General features: G+C 35.3%; 2 protein-coding genes across 5 annotated transcripts in view; one reads left to right on the forward strand and one right to left on the reverse strand.

Annotated features, from left to right (window-relative positions):
* IFT74 (intraflagellar transport 74) overlaps positions 1–21703 on the forward strand; it is a 42634-nt gene that overhangs the window by 186 nt on the left and 20745 nt on the right. The window contains exons 1-12 of one of the 4 annotated variants that reach the window (XM_085314957.1): positions 123–214; positions 345–485; positions 2509–2644; positions 3223–3271; positions 4125–4223; positions 4368–4428; positions 4844–4903; positions 6082–6143; positions 17529–17667; positions 18202–18264; positions 19168–19311; positions 19915–19955. In XM_085314957.1, coding sequence (XP_085171083.1) covers positions 369–485; positions 2509–2644; positions 3223–3271; positions 4125–4223; positions 4368–4428; positions 4844–4903; positions 6082–6143; positions 17529–17667; positions 18202–18264; positions 19168–19311; positions 19915–19955 — 971 coding nt within the window. In that variant the 5' untranslated portion in view covers positions 123–214; positions 345–368. Of the gene's footprint in view, positions 1–122; positions 486–2508; positions 2645–3222; positions 3272–4124; positions 4224–4367; positions 4429–4843; positions 4904–6081; positions 6144–17528; positions 17668–18201; positions 18265–19167; positions 19312–19914; positions 19956–21703 lie in introns of those variants that run through there. The other 3 variants (XM_085314960.1, XM_085314958.1, XM_085314959.1) reach the window with 3 other exon arrangements.
* On the reverse strand, positions 8419–15064 carry LRRC19 (leucine rich repeat containing 19). The gene is made up of 5 exons (XM_085314951.1): positions 15038–15064; positions 12406–12498; positions 10393–10903; positions 9983–10195; positions 8419–8744 (listed from the first exon to the last, which is right to left on the reverse strand). Exons 1-5 carry the CDS (start codon positions 15062–15064, stop codon positions 8419–8421), a joined length of 1170 nt encoding a protein of 389 aa, XP_085171077.1.

Here is a 21703-nt window from a genome sequence, read left to right on the forward strand (position 1 = left end):
AGAGGGGCGGGACGCGTCGGCGTCGCAGGGCACTCTGGGAGTCGTAGTCCCCGCGCGTGGCAGAGTAGCACGTTCTCCCCGCTTGCCCAGCCCTCGGCGGCCGGGACGAGATTTGCGAGTCTCGCGATAGCAGAGAGCCGCGGCCGATGGCCTGGCGGTTTCCGGGATACCGGCGCCAGAGTCGTTCCGGGCGTAACGGCCTCTTGGGAGCGCGGTGAGGGAAAGGTGCCGTTGCTGTCCGCGCGGCAGCGCCYGGTGCTAGCGGTCCGCTGCCCCCAGTTTACCTCTGGTACTTTGTAAGAATCCCTGCAAGTCAGAGAGTGGCTTGTTATGCTTCTTCTTAGGAGCAAGGTCAGAGGGAAACAGATATGGCCAGCAACCACAGGCCTCCAACAGCACGTCCATCTTCAAGAGGAGGAATAGGGCTGACAGCAAGGCCTACCTCTTCGTTACGGACTCCATCAACAACCAGAATAGGAACAGGGGTGTGTTAAAAAACCTGAATGTTAACTTTGATATATTTAGATTTTTATCTGTGGTTTTTGTAATTTGTCATGAGACAAGCCGTGCATGCTATGACTGCATTGATAAATTCTCAGGAAGAACTGTAAGTTTTCTTGTTTTGTAGGCTTTGTAATTATGACTGAAAGGGGCCAAGGAAGTCCTGCATGAGTAGTTCACCTAGTATATCTTAAAAGCAGTAATGTCAGTGATTGAGATAGCAATGAACTTGCTGCTCAGCTTGCAAGGCTTGTTTACCAAGAGATGTACAAATGCTGAAAGATTCCTGGATGAATCCTAGGTGAATGCTTAGAGAAAGGAACACTTTCCTTTGGTCAAGGAGAATAGGGTTAGAAATCTTTTAGGCAAACTTGATGTCCACAAATCCATGGGCCATGATGGGATACGCCACGGGTACTGAGGGAGCTGGCGGGTGTCTCCATCGTCTTTGAAAGGTCATAGATAGCTAGAGAGGGGCCTGAGGAATGGAAGAAAGCCAGTGTCACTCCAGTCTTCAGAAAGGGCAAGGAGGAGGACCCAGGCAACTCCAGGCCAGTCAGCTTCACCTCCATCCCTGGAAAGGGGATGGAACAGCTCATCTAGTGTCATCTCCAGACATATAGAAGAAAAGAAGGTGATCAGGAGTAACCAGCATGGATTTACCAAAGGGAAATCCCGCTTAACCAATCTGATAGCCTTCTATGATGGCATAACTGGCTGGGTAGATGAAAGAAGAGTAGTGGATGTTGTGTGCCTTGACTTCAGAAAGGTTTTTGACACAGTCTCCCATAACATCTTCTTAGACATCTGAGGAAGTGTTAGTTAGACAAGTGGCCAGTGAGGTGAATTGAGAAGTGGCTCAAAGGCAGAGCTCAGAGGATTGAGCTCTGTGGTGCAGAGTCTAGTTGGAGGCCTGTAGCTAGTGGAGTTCCCCAGGGCTCAGTACTGGCTCCCATCCTGCACAACTTCTTCATCGGTGACTTGGATGAAGGGATAGAGTGCCTCCTCAGCAAGTTTGCTGATGCTACCAAGCTGGGAGGAGTGGCTGATACCCCAGAGGGCTGTGCTGCCATTCAGAGAGAGCTGGACAGGCTGGAGAGCTGGGCAGAGAGGAACATCATGAGGTTCAACAAGGGCAAGTTCAGGGTCCTGCACCTAGGGAGGAATAACTTCATGACCGGTACAGGCTGAGGGCTGACCTTCTGGAGGGCAGCTCTGCAGAGAAGGACCTGGGAATGCTGGTGGACGACAGGTTGACTATGAGCCAGCAATGTGCCCTTGTGTCCAGGAAGGCCAATGGTATGCTGGGCTGCATTAGGAAGAGTGTTGCCAGCAGGTGGAGGGAGGTGATCCTGCCCCTTTACTCAGCCCTGGGGAGGCCTCATCTCGAGTACTGCATCCAGTTCTGGGCTCCCCAGGACAAGAGAGATATGGAGCTACTGGATAGTATCCAGCATAGGGCTACAGAGATGATCAGAGGACTGGAGCATCTGCCCTATGAGGAACGGCTGCGAGAGCTGGGCTTGTTTAGCCTGGAGAAGAGCAAACTGGGAAGGGATCTTATCCATGTGTATAAGTATCTGAAGGGAGAGTGTCAAGGGGATAGGGACAAACTCTCTTCATTTGTCCCGTGTGACAGGACAAGAGGCAATGGGCAGAAACTGAACCACAGGAAGTTCTGTCTGAATGCAAGGCGGAATTTCTTCACTGTGAGAGTGACAGAGCATGGAACAGATTGCCCAGAGAGGCTGTGGAGTCTCCTTCTCTGGAGATAATCAAGGCCCGTCTGGATGCAACCCTGCCTAACATGCTCTAGGTGACCCTGCCTGAGCAGGGGGGTTGGACTAGGTGATCTGCAGAGGTCTCTTCCAACTTCAACCATTCTCGGATTCTGTGAATAATCTAAAGTTTGAAGGAATCTCCCTTTTAACCTTTTGATTGCTTTGACAATTGCATAAGGATAATAAAATCATGAYTCAGAGTTGAGATTTATTTGTTTTCATCTAGCTGCCTCCTAGTACATCAAGACCTGGTTCTCGTGGTGGTTCTTCAAGTACTGGAGGAGTTTTGTCATCTCAGATTAAAGTTGCAGACCGTCCAGTTACGCAACAGGGATTAAGTGGAATGAAAATGGGATTGAAAGGTATTTTTTACTGAAAATGGTTATCAATGTGTCTGAAATCTTTTAAAGGAATATTTTAAAGATTTTAAGGAAATTTTTCTCCCACCAGTTGTACAAATTACAGGGTGAATAACTATGAGTAACAGTAGCATGAGAAAGAAAAGGAAGTTTAATGCATTTCTCCTTTATTTTCTTTGTGTTTGGCCATCAGAAAAAGGACTTTTCTGTGTCTAAACTTCGTTATGATTTTCACAACTCATTAAAAATCCTTCAAAAGAAGAGAAATGTGTAAACTGTATCTTCTTCCAGTACTCAGGATGATTAAAAAAATACTTTGTTATATAATAAATATTCATATAGCTGATTATGCAATGTGTATCTGCACTACAGTTTAAAATGAATTTCTGCTCTCATTTGCTTTAACTGGATAAAATCATTTGAGAATATTAAGAATCCAGCAGTTTTCTCCATGTAACTACTGCAGATTGTTTGGGAGATTATTTGTTTATTTTTCTTTTTTTATTTGTTTTCTCCCATAATTTACACACCATTGGAATGAATAGCTTTCTAAGAGAATGATGTTTCCTCTCCTTTGACAGGTCCTCAGAGACAGATAATGGATAAAACCTATTATCTTGGACTACTGAGGTATGTGTTAACAACAGTTTAACAGGCTTTGTGTTCCATTTCCTTTATGAATTACTCCAAGGAATGAAAGGCATCAACATGAGGTTAAATTGTATTTAATGGTAACATGGGATAAGTGGTGTTCACTCATGATGAAATCTGCCCTTGTATAACAGTTACAGAGGTGATTTTGTGAATACTTTTTTGGGGAGAGGAATTTTATGTTCATGGCTAGATTCAAGTAATTTTTTTACTGTTTTGTTACTAAGCTTGTTAAGTTAAATGCGCTCTCCATTAGTATTAGTAACGTGAATGTTAGAGCTTATGAGCTGATAGGCCAGATAGTTCCCATTGTACAAAGCAGCATTTCAAATTAAGGACTTCTTAATGTATGCATCTGTTTGATTACAGGCAGTACTTGAATTACACACTGAGCTAATACTAACAAAGGGAAGATTGTTGTGGAGTGGTATTGCATACACTATTTTGTCACTTGATCGCAATGCAATATTGAATAATCAGTCTTAAGAGATGTTATTTTTAAAAAGGGATCATAGCAATGTTCTGTGAAAAGATTTTGTATTTTTTTTGCCAATCACTTTGAGAAGAATTCACATTTCTCTTAGTGATAAGGCAAAAAACAAAACATTTTATTTCATATCCAAGCTTTCTTTTAACTGTGCAGGATTTTGTCTTCTTTTTTATCCTCATTTATCCAGCCCTTCTTTCAAATATCTGAAACATGGTCCAGTGTGATAAAAGGCTACTGATTGCACATAACTAATAACAAAATATCATTTCTGTCTCATCTGTGTTTCAGTTGTACATTTAAACTTGAGTAATTCTTTTTTTTTTGTTTAATGCTTTTTTGTAGAAGCAAAATAAATGACCTCACGGCAGAAATTAACAAGCTGCAAAAAGAAGTGGAAATGTACAAGCAAGAAAATTCTGTCTATCTGTCATATGAGAAAAGGTAAGATGTATTCCAGCTAATGGAATGTTAATTTTTTCAGTCACAAGACTATATTCTAGGATATTATTTATTTATATATATATATATATATATATATATATACAGTGCTTCCTGTTGTAAGGTTTTTTTCTGTTTTGTATTTAGGGCAGAGGCTCTAGCTGGTGAAATCAAAGAATTTCAAGGTCAGCTAGCAGACTACAACATGGTATGCTGTTGTCAGGTTTTGGTGCTCAACGCTGTCCCTTTGCTTTGTACAGTCTTTGTTTAATTTCAATGTCTCCGTAAAAAATTACTGTTTAATACTGCATTTTATTCAGTTATAGGAAAGGAGAAGAATGGAGTTTAGGGAAAACATAAAAGAAGAAAATGTAGGAGATGCAGCTGCATGTAGATTTAAGTTACTTATTTGCTAGTTTTGTACAGTTACATATAAAGATGATTAATTCTGAAAACTGGTTTGTTCAGATTCTCACATCCTTTATTTCCTTTTTTTCTATCTGCAATAATAGAAATCTGCTATGTTTTCATGAGTGCTTTGTGCATTGATACCTATTTGTCCAATATTTCTCTTTCATAATTAAAAGAGTGTACTAATAGCTTGGAATTCTGTCTTGTTTCAGCTCGTGGATAAACTTAACACCAATACTGATACAGCAGAAATGATTAGCGATTTCAATATGGTAAGAATTAGAGGTTTTTCTATGTTTCAACATACAAAACATATTACATTATTGGTACTTACATTATTACATGTTACATTACTGGTATTTTGAACACATGCTCATGGCGAGACAATTGTCTGAAACATTGTCTTTGAAGCTCTGTGATAGTGTTTTACATAAGAGAAGGCTGTCTTCCCGAAACAATTTACGAGTGTTAAAATGTATTGTTTATTTGAGTAGGAAGTAGGAATACTAATCTTCTGAAAGGCAGACTCACAGAATCATTGAATCATAGAATGGGTAAGGTTGGAAGGGACCTCTGGGGATCACCTAGTCCAACCCCCTTGCTTAAGCAGGGTCACCTACAGCATGTTAGACAGGGTTGCATCTAGGCAGGTTTTGAATATCTCCAGAGAAGACTCTACAATCTCTCTGGGCAACCTGTTCCAGTGCTAAACTGTGCTGCTGTGTAAAGCTGCCTGAGCGTTTGGAGTTTTATTAAATACTTTCTTTTGTTTGTTTCCTGCACTTTAAATTACTCCAATATAATAATTGTTAAATATGGTATGATCAACAACAGAAACTGTGAACTTTGGTCTTCTTTGAGTTTCTTTCTTTATTTGCTAAGTTACTAAGAGTGTGATCCTAAGCATTAAGAGACATTAAGCCTATTCCATTCTTCATGTTCATTTTGTCCATAAGCAAAAGGAACTCATGTTAGAAGGGATCATTTTTTAGAATAAGAGGACAGTTAAATACTTTTTAGCCAGAATATTTTTCCTCATATGTAATGGAAAAATAAAGTCTCTACATCCATATCATAAAAACTAGAATGCTTTGCAAGTGTCACATTAAGCAGGCTTAAACAGTATTTTACCAGAAAGTTCCTGAGCAATGATTTCCACAGTAGTAGTTAATAATTTGTTACAAACTTGGCTGTATTTCTTTTTCAAGTATAGCGACAGTGAATGCCACCTTATTTCCCTTGATTTTCAGTGGAAGACTGCAATTGTAGAAACTGTGTCATCAGTTTCACCTGAGAAGACTTCTGGAGCAGGAGGCCTCTGGTGCTCCTTACTCTACTGCATTCTGAAGAGCCGTTTGCTCATTTAAATTAAGATTTTAATTTGTGCATATAATTTGTATTTTTCTTAGCATATTAATTTTGTTGTGTTTGGATTGTTTGTTTGTTTTAGCTGAAGGTTCAGAATGACCGGGAAGCTCAGAGTGTGGATATAATTTTCACAGAAAAACAAGCGTAAGTATGTTATATATATGCTTCTCAAAAGTTATTAAATCACGTCTGAGCTTGGTAAAATAGAGAAGATTGAGGTTGAGAAATTTTTGAATGATGTTACGCATGCAACAAGTGGTATCAAACAATTTCAGAATCAGTGACGGACTATAGCTGGAGTTTCTGTCAGACTTTTCAGAGTAACTGTTCTGGAGGTGCTTACAATCTCATTCAGGRGGAGTTTAGGTGGCAGTGGGAGATTCTTTGGCTTTTAGGGACCTAGTGTTAAGGTCACAGTTTTTGAAGGTTGTGCTGTGCTATGTAAGTTAGGAAGTGGAGACTTGACAGGAGGAAGCACAMGATAAATTTGGTTGCAAATGCTTCCTTTGCTACTCTGTATTAGTATCAGTGGTAAAAACTATTACCTTATGAGGATGGGAATGTCATGCCCCATCCTGTGCTTCCCTTTGAAATGAAACAGAGTAAAAGCTGGTTATCATTGATACTTAAAGGTTACCTTTTGCCAATAGAAAAATCAAGCCAATTAAAATTGGGAATTCCAMATTTAACTAACATGTACCTTTCTCTGTTAAACATTATCTAATAACTGAGAGCATATTATCTATGTACCATGGCCACTGAATTATGCTTTAAAGAAAGAAAAATTCAGCTAAACAACTTTGTATACAACTTCTATAGTTTATAGTATAGACTATAGTATAGTCTATAGTACAGACAACTTTTAGATGTCCAGTAGGCTTCTAAGTTTAAAAATAATTTCCAATGAGCTTTAACAATGATAGCAGTTTCTAACTAGGTGAAACACTCAGAAGTGTTTTATTCTATGTGACTGTGTATAACCATTTAACTTACTAGTTAAGAAACTCACTTCGAAGAGGTAGTTATTTGTTTCTTTTTTCTGGAGCTGTTTCTCTGTTTACATTGAACTGTTGTTGGAGTGGATTCCTCTAGATACACACACAAAGGAATACCTACATTTCAGATACTGTCGTCATTGTCATCACTGGATGATTCTGTGTGTGCACATAGGCACATTTGTATCTAGCTGGCCAGGAAATTTTAAAATCAGTAAATCTGCATAGGTTAGGTGTCCCAGGTATTCTTAGGTCACAATTCTAGATTCAGCAGCCTGCTGATTTTGGTGTGATCTTAGCTTCACAGCTGAGATATACAGATGTTGAAAATTAATTATGGAGTTTTAAGTAACAAAATACATGCATACTCTACTGTACACCTGATGTGATATATTTTTAACTTATTAGTGAGGAGCCTACATGTACTCAAATGATAGCACTGATTGTGCAAGAATAAATTAAAATCATGTTTAAATTCTTATTTTTTCATCTTGCACATACTGAAAGAATTACTTCTGATGAAACTGAATGATGCAGAACATTCTTACACTCTTAATTTATATTCACTTTTGTAAAGAAAAATACATTGATAGTAACATTTTTTGTTGCTTAGTGTAGGTAATTCAATAAGGTTGGTACTGTATTTAAAAAAAATACCAATTTGCTGTTTAATAATAAGCTATTTTTCAATAATACTTTGGTTTTCAACAGCTTGCAAATGTATCTATTTTGTCCTGTTGAATATATTTTCAAGTGTTAGTAGAACATTAAGAGAAAAGGCTGGGTTTCAATAGCAAAGTAAGACATAAAGGCATTAAGTATGCAGTAATGATAATTTATTGTTGTATCATATGTGAACACATTTAAGCTAGCAGAAAAGTTAGTCTGTTGTTCTGCTAATTCTGGTGAAAAAAATCGGAATACCATTCTCTAGTGGGTGGATATTAGTTTCACCAAGCAGACTATTGAGCTGTGTTACTTTGGATTCAGTCTACAGTCTGACTGTGGTCTGCTTCAACACTTTAGATAAATGATTTTTCCTTCCTGGGCTTCCTTGCCTTTAAAGCATCAGTAATAATGTCAGCTTCACAAACTGCTTTGTAAAGATATGGTCATCTTAAGCAGTGTACAATATTTTTTCCCCCTTTAAAAATGATCAAATAAGTTTTATGTAAGATGATCTGTATTCTAACATATTTTGAAATATTTGTTATGGCAGGCAGTAATGCGTGCTTTTTACTTGATTGTTTGGCTTTATAATTCATGCAGCAATACCTTGTTACAGATTTGACCAGATGAACTAGAAAGAGGTGGGCTGCTYAGCTTCATTTTATACTGTACTTAAGTAACATAATATGCAAGGCTGAATAGATTGAAAAAGGYTACTACAATTTTGAAAGTCCGATCATCCATTATGTAAAAAATTAGTTCTCCTCAGATATTCCATGCGTATCTGTATATTTATCTTCAATAAATCCATCTTCCTCAGGCACAAATGCATGGATTTTCTCAAATACTACTATAGAATGCTCATTGTTTGTATCTGATACAGTAGAAAAAGAATTCATATCAGCTGAGAACTCCTGTTCAAACATCTCTGGGTCATTTTCTTCCAGACGACGGTGACTGTAGCTGATCAAATAGCGATACCATGTTGGGCATTTTATAGCAGTAAAAATCAGAAGTGTGGTACTTAGGACAAATCCTAGGACACCCACTAGGAAGGTCCAACTTTTGCCAAGTGGTGACTCTTTAAAACAGACAAGAAAAAAAGTCTTCATGTGTAATACCTAAAAAAACTCTAATATGATTTTTTTCATAGTTGGATTGAACTCACACAATAAAGATGACAGAGCAATTAGTATCTCTAAAGGATTAATAAAATGTTATTTCTAAACTACTAGAAAGCCTGTAGGACACTTAGAACAAAAATGCATATATGTCTCATATTTCTTTGCACTGTAATGGCATACCATGCGTATTGATCAAAATTAAATAACTTTTTGAAAATCGGCTGAAATGTTGGGGACATATACAAGATAAAACAATATTTTTCGTAATTTAATTAAATCTAGAATTATGCTTTGAAAATGGAAAAAAAAAAGAAAAAAGAAACAGTAATTGACTTTAAATTCTAGTTTCCTTGCTTAAAGATTTATGATGAAGATGTCTGCACCCAAACATATTACTTCTTTTGTCTGGCATATTCCTTCAGTTATATTTCTTTTGTAATAAAATTTCAACAAATTGTTTTTATGTGCTGACTGCTTTAGCATACATTCAGCTGCAGCAGCAATTGGAGTTTGTGATGGCTTACAATCTCTGTATATCTGGAGATCAGTATTTCTACTTTAGCTGGAAGCAAGGAGTGAAACATTTCAATACAGAAGAGCAAAAAGTAACATTGATTTGAATGGAAGAAAAGAAGAAGAATTGATTTTTACCCGAAGGAAAGACAAAGAGTGTTGCAGAGTGATGAGGGAATTAGCATCAAGAGAGAAAGAAAAGTGATATCATTGAAGATTTTAAAGAAAGTGGGACAGGCATATCCTTTATATTGAACTGCAGTAGAGGGCAGAATGATAATTAATAGATTTGCTCTTTTATATATTAAGAGGACAACTATATGTAGAAAAATGTTTGGAAGACGAGGTGGCAGATCTGTGAGCTGTTTTTCTCGTTCTGTTAGGCAGATCTGTTCGGTTGTCTGAATTTTAATCCTTTGAAATTTTCACATCATCAGTTCATAATTTCATTTGAGAGGTGTGTTCATTAAGGTGTTGTTTAATTGTTCTGAGTGCCTTTTTAGTAAAATTCAGCATTTTCTTTGATGTAATAACAGTCTGACAAAATCTGAAAAAGGTAGGGCTTCATCGTCCTAGATTTTATGGAAAATTTACAATGTACTAAGAATTTAGAACAACATTAAAGCATGGGACAGCAAATTGAATAGTATATGCTCAGTAAAGTGAAGCATCAGTATATTACCTGCATGCGTTCCATTGTTTCCAATAGTGTTGTCTGAAGAAGCCAGAGATGTTAGAAAGGCAATGCTTCTAAGCTTATTGGCAGAAGTGGAAGTTACAGTGTTTTCTAAAGAATCTTTTTTAAAATCACAGTCTGTTGTTTGGATAACTGCAGTCCTGATAGAAATTATTTTCTTGGTGTTTGGAAATGCACATAAAGTGTTGTTTTCATTTTCTGTGAACATGAACCATGAAAGTGCTATGAGATTRATTAATTAATTAGTTGGCTGAGCTAAAATATGTCTATGGTAACTAATTTATTACTGCAAAGTGTGATTTATGGACAAGTTGATGATGAATATTATTCAGATCAGAAAAAATAGAAGACTTTGATATAAACAGCTATGAAATGCTTCTTTTACAAAAACRTACCCATTGTCACGCTGGAGGTAGTTAGCCATTTCTGTAAATCAAGAAGGTCACAGGAACAGTTCCATGGGTTTCCAGCCAAGATGATTGTAATCAACTTAAAAGAGGATTTTATATGAAAAGATTTCAATATGTTATCCTGTAGATTCAAAACTTTCAGACTCTTTAACGATGTAAACACATCTGAATCTAATTGAGTAATACTGTTATGGAATAGATTCAGCTTTGTCAGTTGATTTAAGCCTACAAATGCTGCTTGATGTACTGTGATAATATGATTATGGCTGATATCCAGAATTGTGAGTTTTGTCAGATTGCAGAAGCTGTTATTATACAGTACAGTAATTACATTTTCATTTAAGTAGAGTTCAGTGAGGTTAGTAAGCCTTTGAAGAACCTTTTTGTCAGAATCATTTAAAGTTATTTGGTTATTTTTGAGGCTTAGTTTTGTAACATTTTGGCAAAGATTAGCAGGGATAATATGGAGATTCTTTCCAGACTCCTTACAAGTGACCTGTTGAAAAGAAGAGAACATTGAGAATTAAAATAAATATTGTAGGAAAATCTGACGATGAAGTAATTCCAAGATGACCATCAATGGAACAAAAAGTTCTTGTTGTATTTGGTCATGCCAGCTCTTTGAAAGAGAAGTTCTACTAGTCTTCCTGCAATTCTGTTTGTTTTTCTTAATTTACTTCTGAACTCACAATATCAGAGATTAGCTGTTTTGGTATATCAAAGACCTGAAGTTCCAAAGCACATAAACTAAATCTCTGTTTGAGGTGCAAAGCTTTTTATGTGATTATCAGCCAAAACATAACCGGTTTGTCCTACTATTTTGGAATTAGTAGCACTATCTGTTTTAGAGTTGGAATATATAGGTTGACTGGGGATAAAAAGATTGCTTTCCACATAATCAGGAAATCACCAAAAGATTAGATGGAAATAGATTCAAAGAGGAGAATTAATTTAAGTGTGTATTTTTTGTTTGTTTTTAATACTGATGTTTACTTTTAGAGACATCTTTGGAGAAGGCTTTCAAAAAAGATTGAATACATATTGTTATTATAAAAAAGCGCTTGCATTTATTTGGGGTTTCTGGATTAAAATTCAACATAGCTGCAGTCCTTTTAGGCTAGAGAGTATTCTTGAAACATTTCTAGCTTGAAACCTTTTCTATTTTCTGGAAAGATTGGATTTCCTTTTATGTGCCTGTATGCATCACTGCAGACTACAGGAAAGTGTCAAGAAAATTTAACTGGCTTTAAATTAGTTTCAAAGTACTGGAAACAGCTTGGTTGTGTCACCCCTCTTCCAATATAAGTAGCCCATGCTCACTTTGCTGATGCTGTGGCCAGATAGAGTCTAAATAGCATATTGAAAAAATAAAAATAAAAAGAGGTGGAGCGGCTGTTCTACACTGTATATACCCTTTGTATCCCTTTTTTGTTCTTCCTGTTTGTCCCAAAGATAAATAAAGAGCACGTACAGTGCTGTAAGCCATGAGTCAGGGCAAACAATGCAATATCAGTTTTATCACTTGACTATTATCAAGACTCCCTTCTTTCCTTCTGTTCCTCAAAAATACAAACAGTTTAATGTTTGAAAGAATGCTTTAAAATACAAGTATCTTATATTAATTTAGACTTGACTTGGGCTGCTGCGATCTATTGGGCTGCTATTTCTCTCTAGTTTTAGCAGTAGTTAGCCTTTTCCAAAGAATGTTGCTTTTTAGGTCTGTTCCAAACTGTGGAAAGACAAAAGATATACTTCTGTGGTCTGCAGTGAGATTTGACTGATCAATAAAACCATCTCAAGTGTGTTTTAGTGCTATGCTATCTCCCATAAAGATTACCAGCAGCTAATTACCCATTCCAGAAAAATTACTGTCTTTTGTTTTTCTGCAGGTGCTTCTTTCGATATTAAGTGTTCATAACATTTTTAAGAAAAAAAAAAACTTTAGTTTCTAGCATATCTTTCAAAAAAGGGGATAATTTGCATATATATAAAACTTACTGTTTGAGAAGTAATGTTACAGTCAGCTGTGACTGGATTCAAAAACAGTATTTCAGCCCAGATCATGAGCCAAGAGAGTTTCATGTTCAGAATCTAGCAAAAAAGAACATTTTCTTATCTTAAGACCAAAATTTCAGTTTCTTGTGTACTGATTCTTTAACATATTAATAGGTATAGTTATTTCAATGATAATATATTTTATTCCACACGAATATTGTCAAATGAAAAATGAAGAAAAAAATCTTAGTTTAACAACCTTAATGCATTTAGCTTTCACTAAATTGAGAAAAACCTAAAATGGAGTGATAGGCAGAATCATCAGATTAAAAAGAGACTAGACAAGTTAGTGAACAACAGGTTCATAAATGGATAAAAGAAAGAGGCAGCCGTGTACTTATTAGTTTCCCTAACAAAGCCATTATGGATACAAGACAAGTATGAGAGGAATAAACTGCATTAAGTGTCCAGGCTTGTGTGCTTTCTCCAGATAATTTCTCTTATTGCCAGTGATGGAGGCAGAATAATATACTAGATGGAGTACTGGTTTGTTGAATCAAGCATCTTCTTTTATATTATAGTGTTATGTTCTTAAGCAATTATTTGTAAATTTATAATGAGTAGATTTACCTTCTTTATGATATTTATGATACATAGTATAACATATATGGTGTCATGTAAACATACACCTTTGCAGTGTGAAAGTGTAAAGTTGCTTTGATCTTTAGAATTAAGAAAACGTGGCTCAGTCCGTTGTGCTGGATTTTTTGAAGAGATACATACCTTATTTTCTGAAAGTCAGGAAAGCTTTTCTGAGATTAATTTCCCTCAGAAAAAGAGTGTTACGCATCCATTTTCTCCTTAGTATCAGGCATTATTTTTCAAGTATTCATTCTGAACAGGAAAATTCAATCTTTTCCATCAAATATTAAAGAGATTTCTGTTTTTGCCAGATTTGAACTAGTATGTCATGTAAAAGATAAATTATTACTTTGGTGATATTTTTGCACTTTTTTAAAACATCTGAAGTCTCTTTGCAGAAAAATTAGAAAAAAAAAGAGAAAAAAGCCCAAAAGATAATGTATCGATAATTGTTTAAAATGCATATTACATCTCGAGCAGTAGAGAGTATTCACTGAATTTAACAGAAAAAAAAGGAAAAGAAATGCATAAGGAAGCTCAGTTGCACCAACAAAGAATAATGCTAAATCTAGGAAGTCAGACAAATAGCAAAATATCTCAATCACTTCTTAAAAAGAAATAAGTTTTTGCTAATCCACATCATAATAGATGAGATCATAGGCCAAGCTGGTCAAATCTAATTGATTGCCTCTATGCATTTGTGTCCCTGATCTAGGACTGACTGTACTCATTCACTTACCTGAATCAGTGTAATAACTTTTTTTACTTTTCTAAATGAACAAGAAAATAAATGGCACATTTACTACTCTGGTCCATAGTTTGTATCTACCACTGTTGGAAATTTACAATAAATACCTAACTAGTTCATAAACTTTTTTCACTAGGTATCATCATCAGTAGGGACAAGGAATACTAGCAACAGCAGTCACTGCGGTATTAGGTACTGTTCTTGGCAGTTGTGATACTATGGACCTGCATACTTTTTAGAACCTGTTTATGTTTTGCTAATGATAAACATAACTGTTTTGGAACTCCTGATGAAGATTATGTTTACAGTTGGAACTTGAGGCATACTGGAAGTCCCTTCCAAACCATTCAGAAACAGAGCAGACCTTAGCAAGGCAGTCTAGAAATAGATTAACAACAACATTTTGGTTTGCAGATTTAAAGAAAAACACTGTAGTTAATAAAGTGGGGAAATTGCGTACATGCTTACTTAAAATTAATCAATTTGTAAGTTTCTTTATACCAGTTAATCAAGTTAAAAAATGAAGTAAATCAAAAAGTCTTTTTAAAAAAATAAGCAAAAATCTGAGTAAAAGGGATGCTATGAACTTGAAAAATCTTTTTTTTTTCTCTAAAAAGTTATGCTAGATATGTTTATGTCAAAAACACACTTCCAAATTTTTGCTTTAATGTCTATTCAAAAGTTAGGGTTGTTTTCTATAAAGTTGGTTTGCTTTGCTGTGCAGGGGTGGAAAGAAATCCTTGAAAGTAACAGAAGAACAGGAAAGCATCTATAATTAATTGCAGGGCAGCTTTTCAGTAAAACCATGTTTAAAAAAAAAGTACCATTTAAGTTAATTATTTAAGAAAGAAATTGAGGCTGGCAATACAGTGATGATATCTTGACATTGTTTTGTAACTTGAGCTCAAAAGTGTTTTCTTAGAAAGTTAATCCTTAGGTAGGTTTTGAAGATTTGCTCATTTGGTAACTATTACTGGTTTTCTCATGTTTGTAAAGAAAAAGGCAGACTTGGGGAGTTCATGGAGTTCATATAATCAGGTAGTCTGCTTTTCAAGAAAGAATCGAACAGCTTTCTGTCTTTCTACTGAACTATAATTTACTTAACAATCTGTGATACCCAAGGTTCATAGTAATTCCTAAACTTTTAATGAATCTCAAGATACATCTTTCTGCAATCTAGCAGTCAAGTTATACTAGCAAATCTTTGTCTACATTTTGAAAAAGATCTTGTGCTAAGTGTCTTACCTTTCTGTTGCTTCTTAAAGACAGCATAGGTACATGAGTATGCTTTTCTATGCAGTGACAATAATATGGTACAACAACACTTGTTCTTTTTCAACCTTTGTACCTGATGAATAAGCAGGTAGNAAAAAAAAAAAAAAAAAAAAAAAAAAAAAAAAAAAGTAAAACTAGAACATCTTTAGCAAAAGATTGACTAGGTTGAGCAATTTCTTATAATGGTCTTAGATTTAATTGGATCTGCAACCAATAGGGAAGTCTAATAGTAGTATACTTGGGTGTCAAGTTCCAGGTTACTCAGGAAGCACGGAGGTAAAATGCTATAAGGAACTTACAAGCAAGCTAAGTTATGTTCAGTTAACTAAAGGTCTTTTTTATATTTTTTTTAATGTGATCCAACAATTGAATGAATAAAATTTCATTATCTTCAAAGAATTTTAGGCTTTTAGGGACATCTGTTATATAGTAGATACTTTAGAAGAAAATCTGAAAGAAAATAACACTCTCATTTGTGAGCATATCTATATGCACACTCCCAAAGGGATTTTGTTGATGTATATACAGTATGGCCAAGAAATTTGTGTTGTATTATTACTTTTTTTCTAAGCCTCATTTTCTCCAGTGCACAGCAGGAAACTACAGAAGGGTTTAGCTTGCTGTCCTCCATTGCTCTCATATCCTTGGCTGAGCAGGAAGGATTTTTACTTCACTAGCTCTCTGTGATGTTTTTGCCACTTTGATTTTTGCCTAATATCACATAACATCTGCAAGTTTTCCAAGCCTCAGCATCTTTGCAATGCAGGTGGCCATAGTGGTGGAATTTTTGTTCAGCTATCTCAGATTCCTGGGGATTATAGATCTTGAAGACGGTTGAAAAGTTTGTTCCAGTAGTGAGTCATCCCCAGAAGTAATAGAAATTAAGAGGAGAGGCTGTGAAAGCTGGAATTGCCTAGCCTGTAGAAGAAAAGAACTATTGGGGGTAATCTTGTAAATGTGTATAAATACTTGATGGAAAGGAGTAAGTAGAAAAGAAACAGACTGTTCTCAGTGGTGCTGTTTGACAGAATGAGGCAATGGGCACAAATCRAAATATAGTAAAATTCCGTTTAAGTGTAAGAAGGAACTTTTATTATTGTAAATGTGGTCAAACATTGGAACAGCTTGCCCAGACGGGCTATGAAGTCTCCAAACTCAAAAGCTCAAAAGCTGCCTGGACAAGGCCCTGGCAAAATTGCTCTGTCTGACCCTGCTTTGAGCAATGAAGTTGCAGTAGATGACCTCCAGAGGTCTCTTCCAACCTCAACTGTACTATGCTTCTATGAAATATTCATCATTCCCTTATCCTGAAAGTACTCTTTTGCAATTCCATTATTTTACACCATCTTGTGAGCCTGAAGGCATTTTTTGTTTGTAACTGTTGATCTGATAGTGTCAGTCATTTATTTTACAACTTCTGGCAACTTGCAACTCAGGAGAAGTTAATGAAAAATGGAAGAAAAATGAACAGATCTAGAAGGAAAGTATCCATCTGATTTTGTCATTTTTAATAATAAAAATAACTTTAGAAAACAGACAAGCAGTCTAAATAATCCTTCCTAAACTGTGTAAAGGGAAGGTTTTCTGAGGAAGAAGGTATACTCTTCAGAGTCTGCTGAGCTTTTGTTCATTTCCTTTATCTTCAGCTATGTTTTCAAATTATTTGACTCTCTAGCTTTCAGGAATTTCATACAAATATATAAGAATTTAATGGAAATTCAGAAATTGCATAGAAATTCAGGTAAATTAAGCTTTACAAAAAGCAGTAAAAGCAACTTTTTATGTATTCTTCAATTCTGCTAATACATTTGCCTCTAGGATGCTACAGCTCTGCACTGGTAGAGAATTTTTTATGGTTACAATCGCTTGATTTTCTAAAGGGACTACAAACATGAATCAAGAAAGTAAGGAATTAGTAATTCCTTCATGGATGAGAAGCGCCACACTGCCTGAGACTACTAAACTGCTTCCTGTTCTTAAGGAATCCAACAGTTCATTGATAGAAAAAGGTCTTTCAATCATCATTATCTGGCACCATTGAGTTGTAGTATCTTTATAATATGTTTTCTTTATATGTATTAAGAGATTATATTCTATCTTCTTTATTTCAAACTGCCTAATCTGGCTGCAAGAATTCACTGACTGGTAACATATGAAAAGGGGGAGTCCTCAGTTCTGGGAACTATGCTTGCAGACAGGGTGGGGATATTGAGAAGTATACTATGAGTACTGTGAGGGCAAAGAAATCTTCACTTGCTGTACTCCGTAGTAAGAATGCTTGTATAGCTAATAGAGTCCCACAAAGATCAGGTGCAAGGAGACCTCTTCTGAGAGTCTGCTGAGTTTTCCTTTAGGGGATCGTTTCAGGGGGATTGAAGCCAGAGTTCAAAACGAAGTTTGAAATGGATGCTTAAAATAAACAACAATTGGTGAAAGTTACAAACGTATGCTATTTTTACAGCAAAGAAAAGTTAATTCAAGCTGTGGACGAAGATATTGAACGTCAAAAAAAAGTAGCAGATAACATAATAAAAGACATGTCTCATGAAAATCAGGCTAAATATATGGAGATGAAGGCTGCAAATGAAAAACTCTGCCAGGTTGGTTTGTTTCATAGTACTTACCTAAAATGTTTCTGAAATAGGATAGGAATAACCTCATTTAACTTCAGATGTACATTCTTAGTAAGACTCCCTGTATAGTCAATATGAAGACATAAGCATCTTCTAAGGTGAGTGCTTCCTACCTGTTTTAGGATGAGCTATATCACTAGCCACAGGCTACCTGTCTATTTAATGAGTATAAATAGACTTGAAGACTAGCTCAGATTTCTGAAGTCAGAAACTGACTTCAAAGATCTAAAGTAAAAATGATCAATTCCACTCAATACTTTAATAGGTACAAAAAGTGCAAACAATTTATTAAAACCCAATTGCAAATAACAGTAACTCGTTTGAATGCTAAAAATAAGTGGATTTTGTACCTGAGCTATTAGAAGAAGCGGGACACAATCCAGTCTTCTATATTTTTTTAAAAAAAATGAATGAGATGTTTTAAATCCTAAGTCGTAGAACAAGAAAGTAAATTTTACCAAGTACTAATTCTTAACTAAATATTGCAATTTTTCTCTTTAGGAATTGGTTATTCAACAGCAGGAACTAGATGTGCTGAATATAAAGGAGGAGACTCTAAGAGCTGTATGTATGACAACAACTGGTCATCATACCAATTATTCTAGTATCAAAACCAATCAAACTTATAGTTGAAAAAGATCTTTTTCAGCTACTACTGCTTCTTATATTTTCTGCCAACAGCTATTAATTGGTTGTGGGTAGAAAGATTTTTTGCCAGATGTCAAGTACAAATGATGCAATGAGGTTTCCTAGTTTTAGTTACTCATGTGATTGTCAAATGTTCTATTTGACATTTGACTTACTAGGAATTATTCTCTGAAGATAAATAAGAAATTATCATTCACAACCTTCTAAAGGAGTTGTGAGACCTAATTTCTCAGTTGTGAGACCTGATTTTTACTATGTGTGAGAACGATTTTATTGTTGCACATTCCATTTCAAAAGGAACTGATCTTTCAAAACAAAGTGGTAACTGACTGAGATGTTGTTTTCTGTCACAGACATACATAAACACACATTTTTAATATACTCTCACTTTGCTAAAATGAGGAAAAGTTTCTTGCATTAGGTCTCGTATGGAAAAAATGGATCCATGAGCTAAAACATAGTTATGTACATCTTCAGGAAGTATCATTTTTGAATGCTAGTAGACATTTTTTGTAGTGCTTTTAAATACTGGATATAGTTGATGATCTAGAAATGGTGAAGAAAATTTATTCAGAAAATTTACCTGAAGATGAATTCCTAAAGCAAAAAATAGCTAAATAGGATATACCATTCCAGAAAATGCAGTGAGATTATAGGTTGTAAGGATGGGGTTTTTTACGCAGTTTTCTTTGTATTGTTTGGAACAAACAAGCTTTTATTTCAATATATAGATAAATGTTGTTCAATTACAGCCTAGTTTCTGCAGTGTTCTTGCCAAGTGCAAACTGCAGCTGAATAGGTGTTTGCTGTTTTCAAAAGGAAACAGCACATTCACAGGTGAAGCAGGAGGCTGTGAAGTTGTATGAAAAGCTCCATGATCTTGAGGAACATCGAAATCAAATGATTACCGAAGACAAGAACATGGGTTCTCCACAAGAGGAAAGAGAGAGATTACTAAAGCAGGCAAGAACCTGAAATGATTTCATTTAAAGCATTCTCTGTTACGGTATTATAAGGGATGGTAGGATTTGAAAATATTTGATTTTCAATCTTACCCTTATTTCTCTCAGATGTGCAATTCAACTAAAATTGACTACAGTTAATGGATTTGCTGGAAGGGTTGTTTCAGGTTCAACCGAGACAAAATTGGCAGTAAGTTTTTCAATTAGGTGACCTATTCCAATTTATCAGTCTGCTGGAATAGGATAATTAAATTTATCCTATTTAACAGTTCTGGAACATAAACCCAGACAGCATTCTTTTGGGGTAGTAAGCCGATGTACTAATTCAAGAGTAATTTTGTTTGTTTATATCGGTACATACTGTGTCTGTATACACTGTACAGGTTGTTGGACTGAAAACGCTGATGACTGTATTCAAGTTTTAAATAYACATTGAGAAAGAAAGAGAGCATTTGAAAGAGATAGCATTATTAAATATCACTTCAGTGAAGARCAGTTGCGGAACAGTGTGAAAGGAAGCTTGTGATTTTCTACGATGAGTTTCTCATCATAAATTTGTGAATTATATTTGTTATGTTAAGAAAGTCATTATACATTTTTGTAGGTTAAAGAAGATAATCAAGAAATAGCAAGCATGGAAAGACAGTGAGTACTGCCATTGTATTGTTGCTACAAATTACGTTCATCTCCTAAAGACAGATAGGTGAATTCCATCAAATATTTATATGGACGTTTCAAACATCATCACATTTTCTAGCTTCATCTGATGGTAACCCTCCACAGAGAACAGAATATATCCTTCTATTTTAGCCACACCCATTCACAAACCAAGATTTATCAGTCCTACTTGCTGATGTAAATAGATCCATACCAACCCTCATACTCAACCAAAAATGGAAAAGTGTGAACTTTGTGTACACATAATCCATTGTGCCAAAACTTCTGTGGGGATTGTAATCTCTGGAAAATACTGGAAAAATACTGTCAAACAACTGGAAGGTGATAATGTCTTAATTTGCTGTAGCGTTTTTCTCAGGTGATTTTGAGCTGACAGGATCTGGATGATAGGTCAAAGTGGTCTGTAACACCTAGTTTCAAGTAAAGTAGCAGTGAGAAGACAGGTAACTAAATTAAGAAAGAAGTTTCCTTCTGAGTTTTTTTATCTTTATTATCCTTTATTATCCCTGTATATACCTTTTAAGCCAGACCACTATGTTACTTAAACAATAATTTCTGTTTTATTTTGGCAGGAAAGCAAAATACCCTGGTGGAGCATTAGAACACACTTCATTGTTATGAGGGTTGTAAGATCAGACAAGTTGGGAAAAATTATCTTTTCATAGATTAAAGTGCCTGAGTCTTCTTATCTTAATATATGTTTTGATGGGCATAGTTTAACATTTTGCTAACTTTGGAAAATAAACCCTTCTGTCATATATACCCAAACCCCAAACTTAAGCACAGTAGTGTTCTTTCATCTCTGCTGTTTGTTTTAAAAGATCACTAGAAATGAGTAATTGTTCAGATGGATTCTTTAGATCTGCATAACAGGATATTTCCTATTTTTATGTACATGCCTTAAGAAGATAAATTGTTAATAGTATTGACATAAATTTTTTTAAGGTATTAAAACACATTCACACTTAAGAGCTATTTATCTGTGACATCTATAAACTTGAGCTTACATTACACTGCACGCACATTTTGAAGTGCTTAGTTGTTCTGTCTTGTCACAACCCAAGTCTAATGMAGTTGCTTACAATTCTAAATGGCAACTGAGTATGCCTTCCTGACTCATAGGTAACACATCTTCATTAACCAGAAGCTCTGGTTAATGTCATAATAAATAGTGCTATATTACAGAGGGGATAAAGTAATACAGTATGATTTTAGATCTTCTGATTTTTCTTTCTTTACACATACACACACAAAAATGTAATTCCYGAAATTTCCTAGAAGAAAAATGGCACACTTTTAAACAATATTTACAGCTATGATCATTTGTTCATTTTTAACTGCATTGACATCCTTTGACTGGCTAATAAGTTGCTTGAAGAATTTTTTATAAGAAACAGTAACAGTCTATTGTATTTGAGAGTTTACAGAAGAATGTTTTGCAGGTAATTTCATTTCCTAGTTTGATTGACTATCCAATATAGTGTTCTTCTGGGAAAATTCTTAACTAGTTTTAGTGAATATATAGTTAATTTTATTTAAAAATAAGTTTCTTGTTAATAGTTTTCCAATTAGGTTGTACTTCTGCAAGGCTATGTAAGAACCAGCAGAGGGACTAATTGAGTAAGATAAGAGCAAATACTGATGATTCATGTGATCATAATGATGATTCGTAAAGGAAATATTTTTAATAAAAGAGCAGCAATATTTAGTGGGTA

Source organism: Rhea americana, unplaced genomic scaffold (genome assembly GCF_003343005.1).
Source record: "Rhea americana isolate MKP2758 unplaced genomic scaffold, rheAme1 scaffold_418, whole genome shotgun sequence".
Taxonomy (NCBI): domain Eukaryota; kingdom Metazoa; phylum Chordata; class Aves; order Rheiformes; family Rheidae; genus Rhea; species Rhea americana.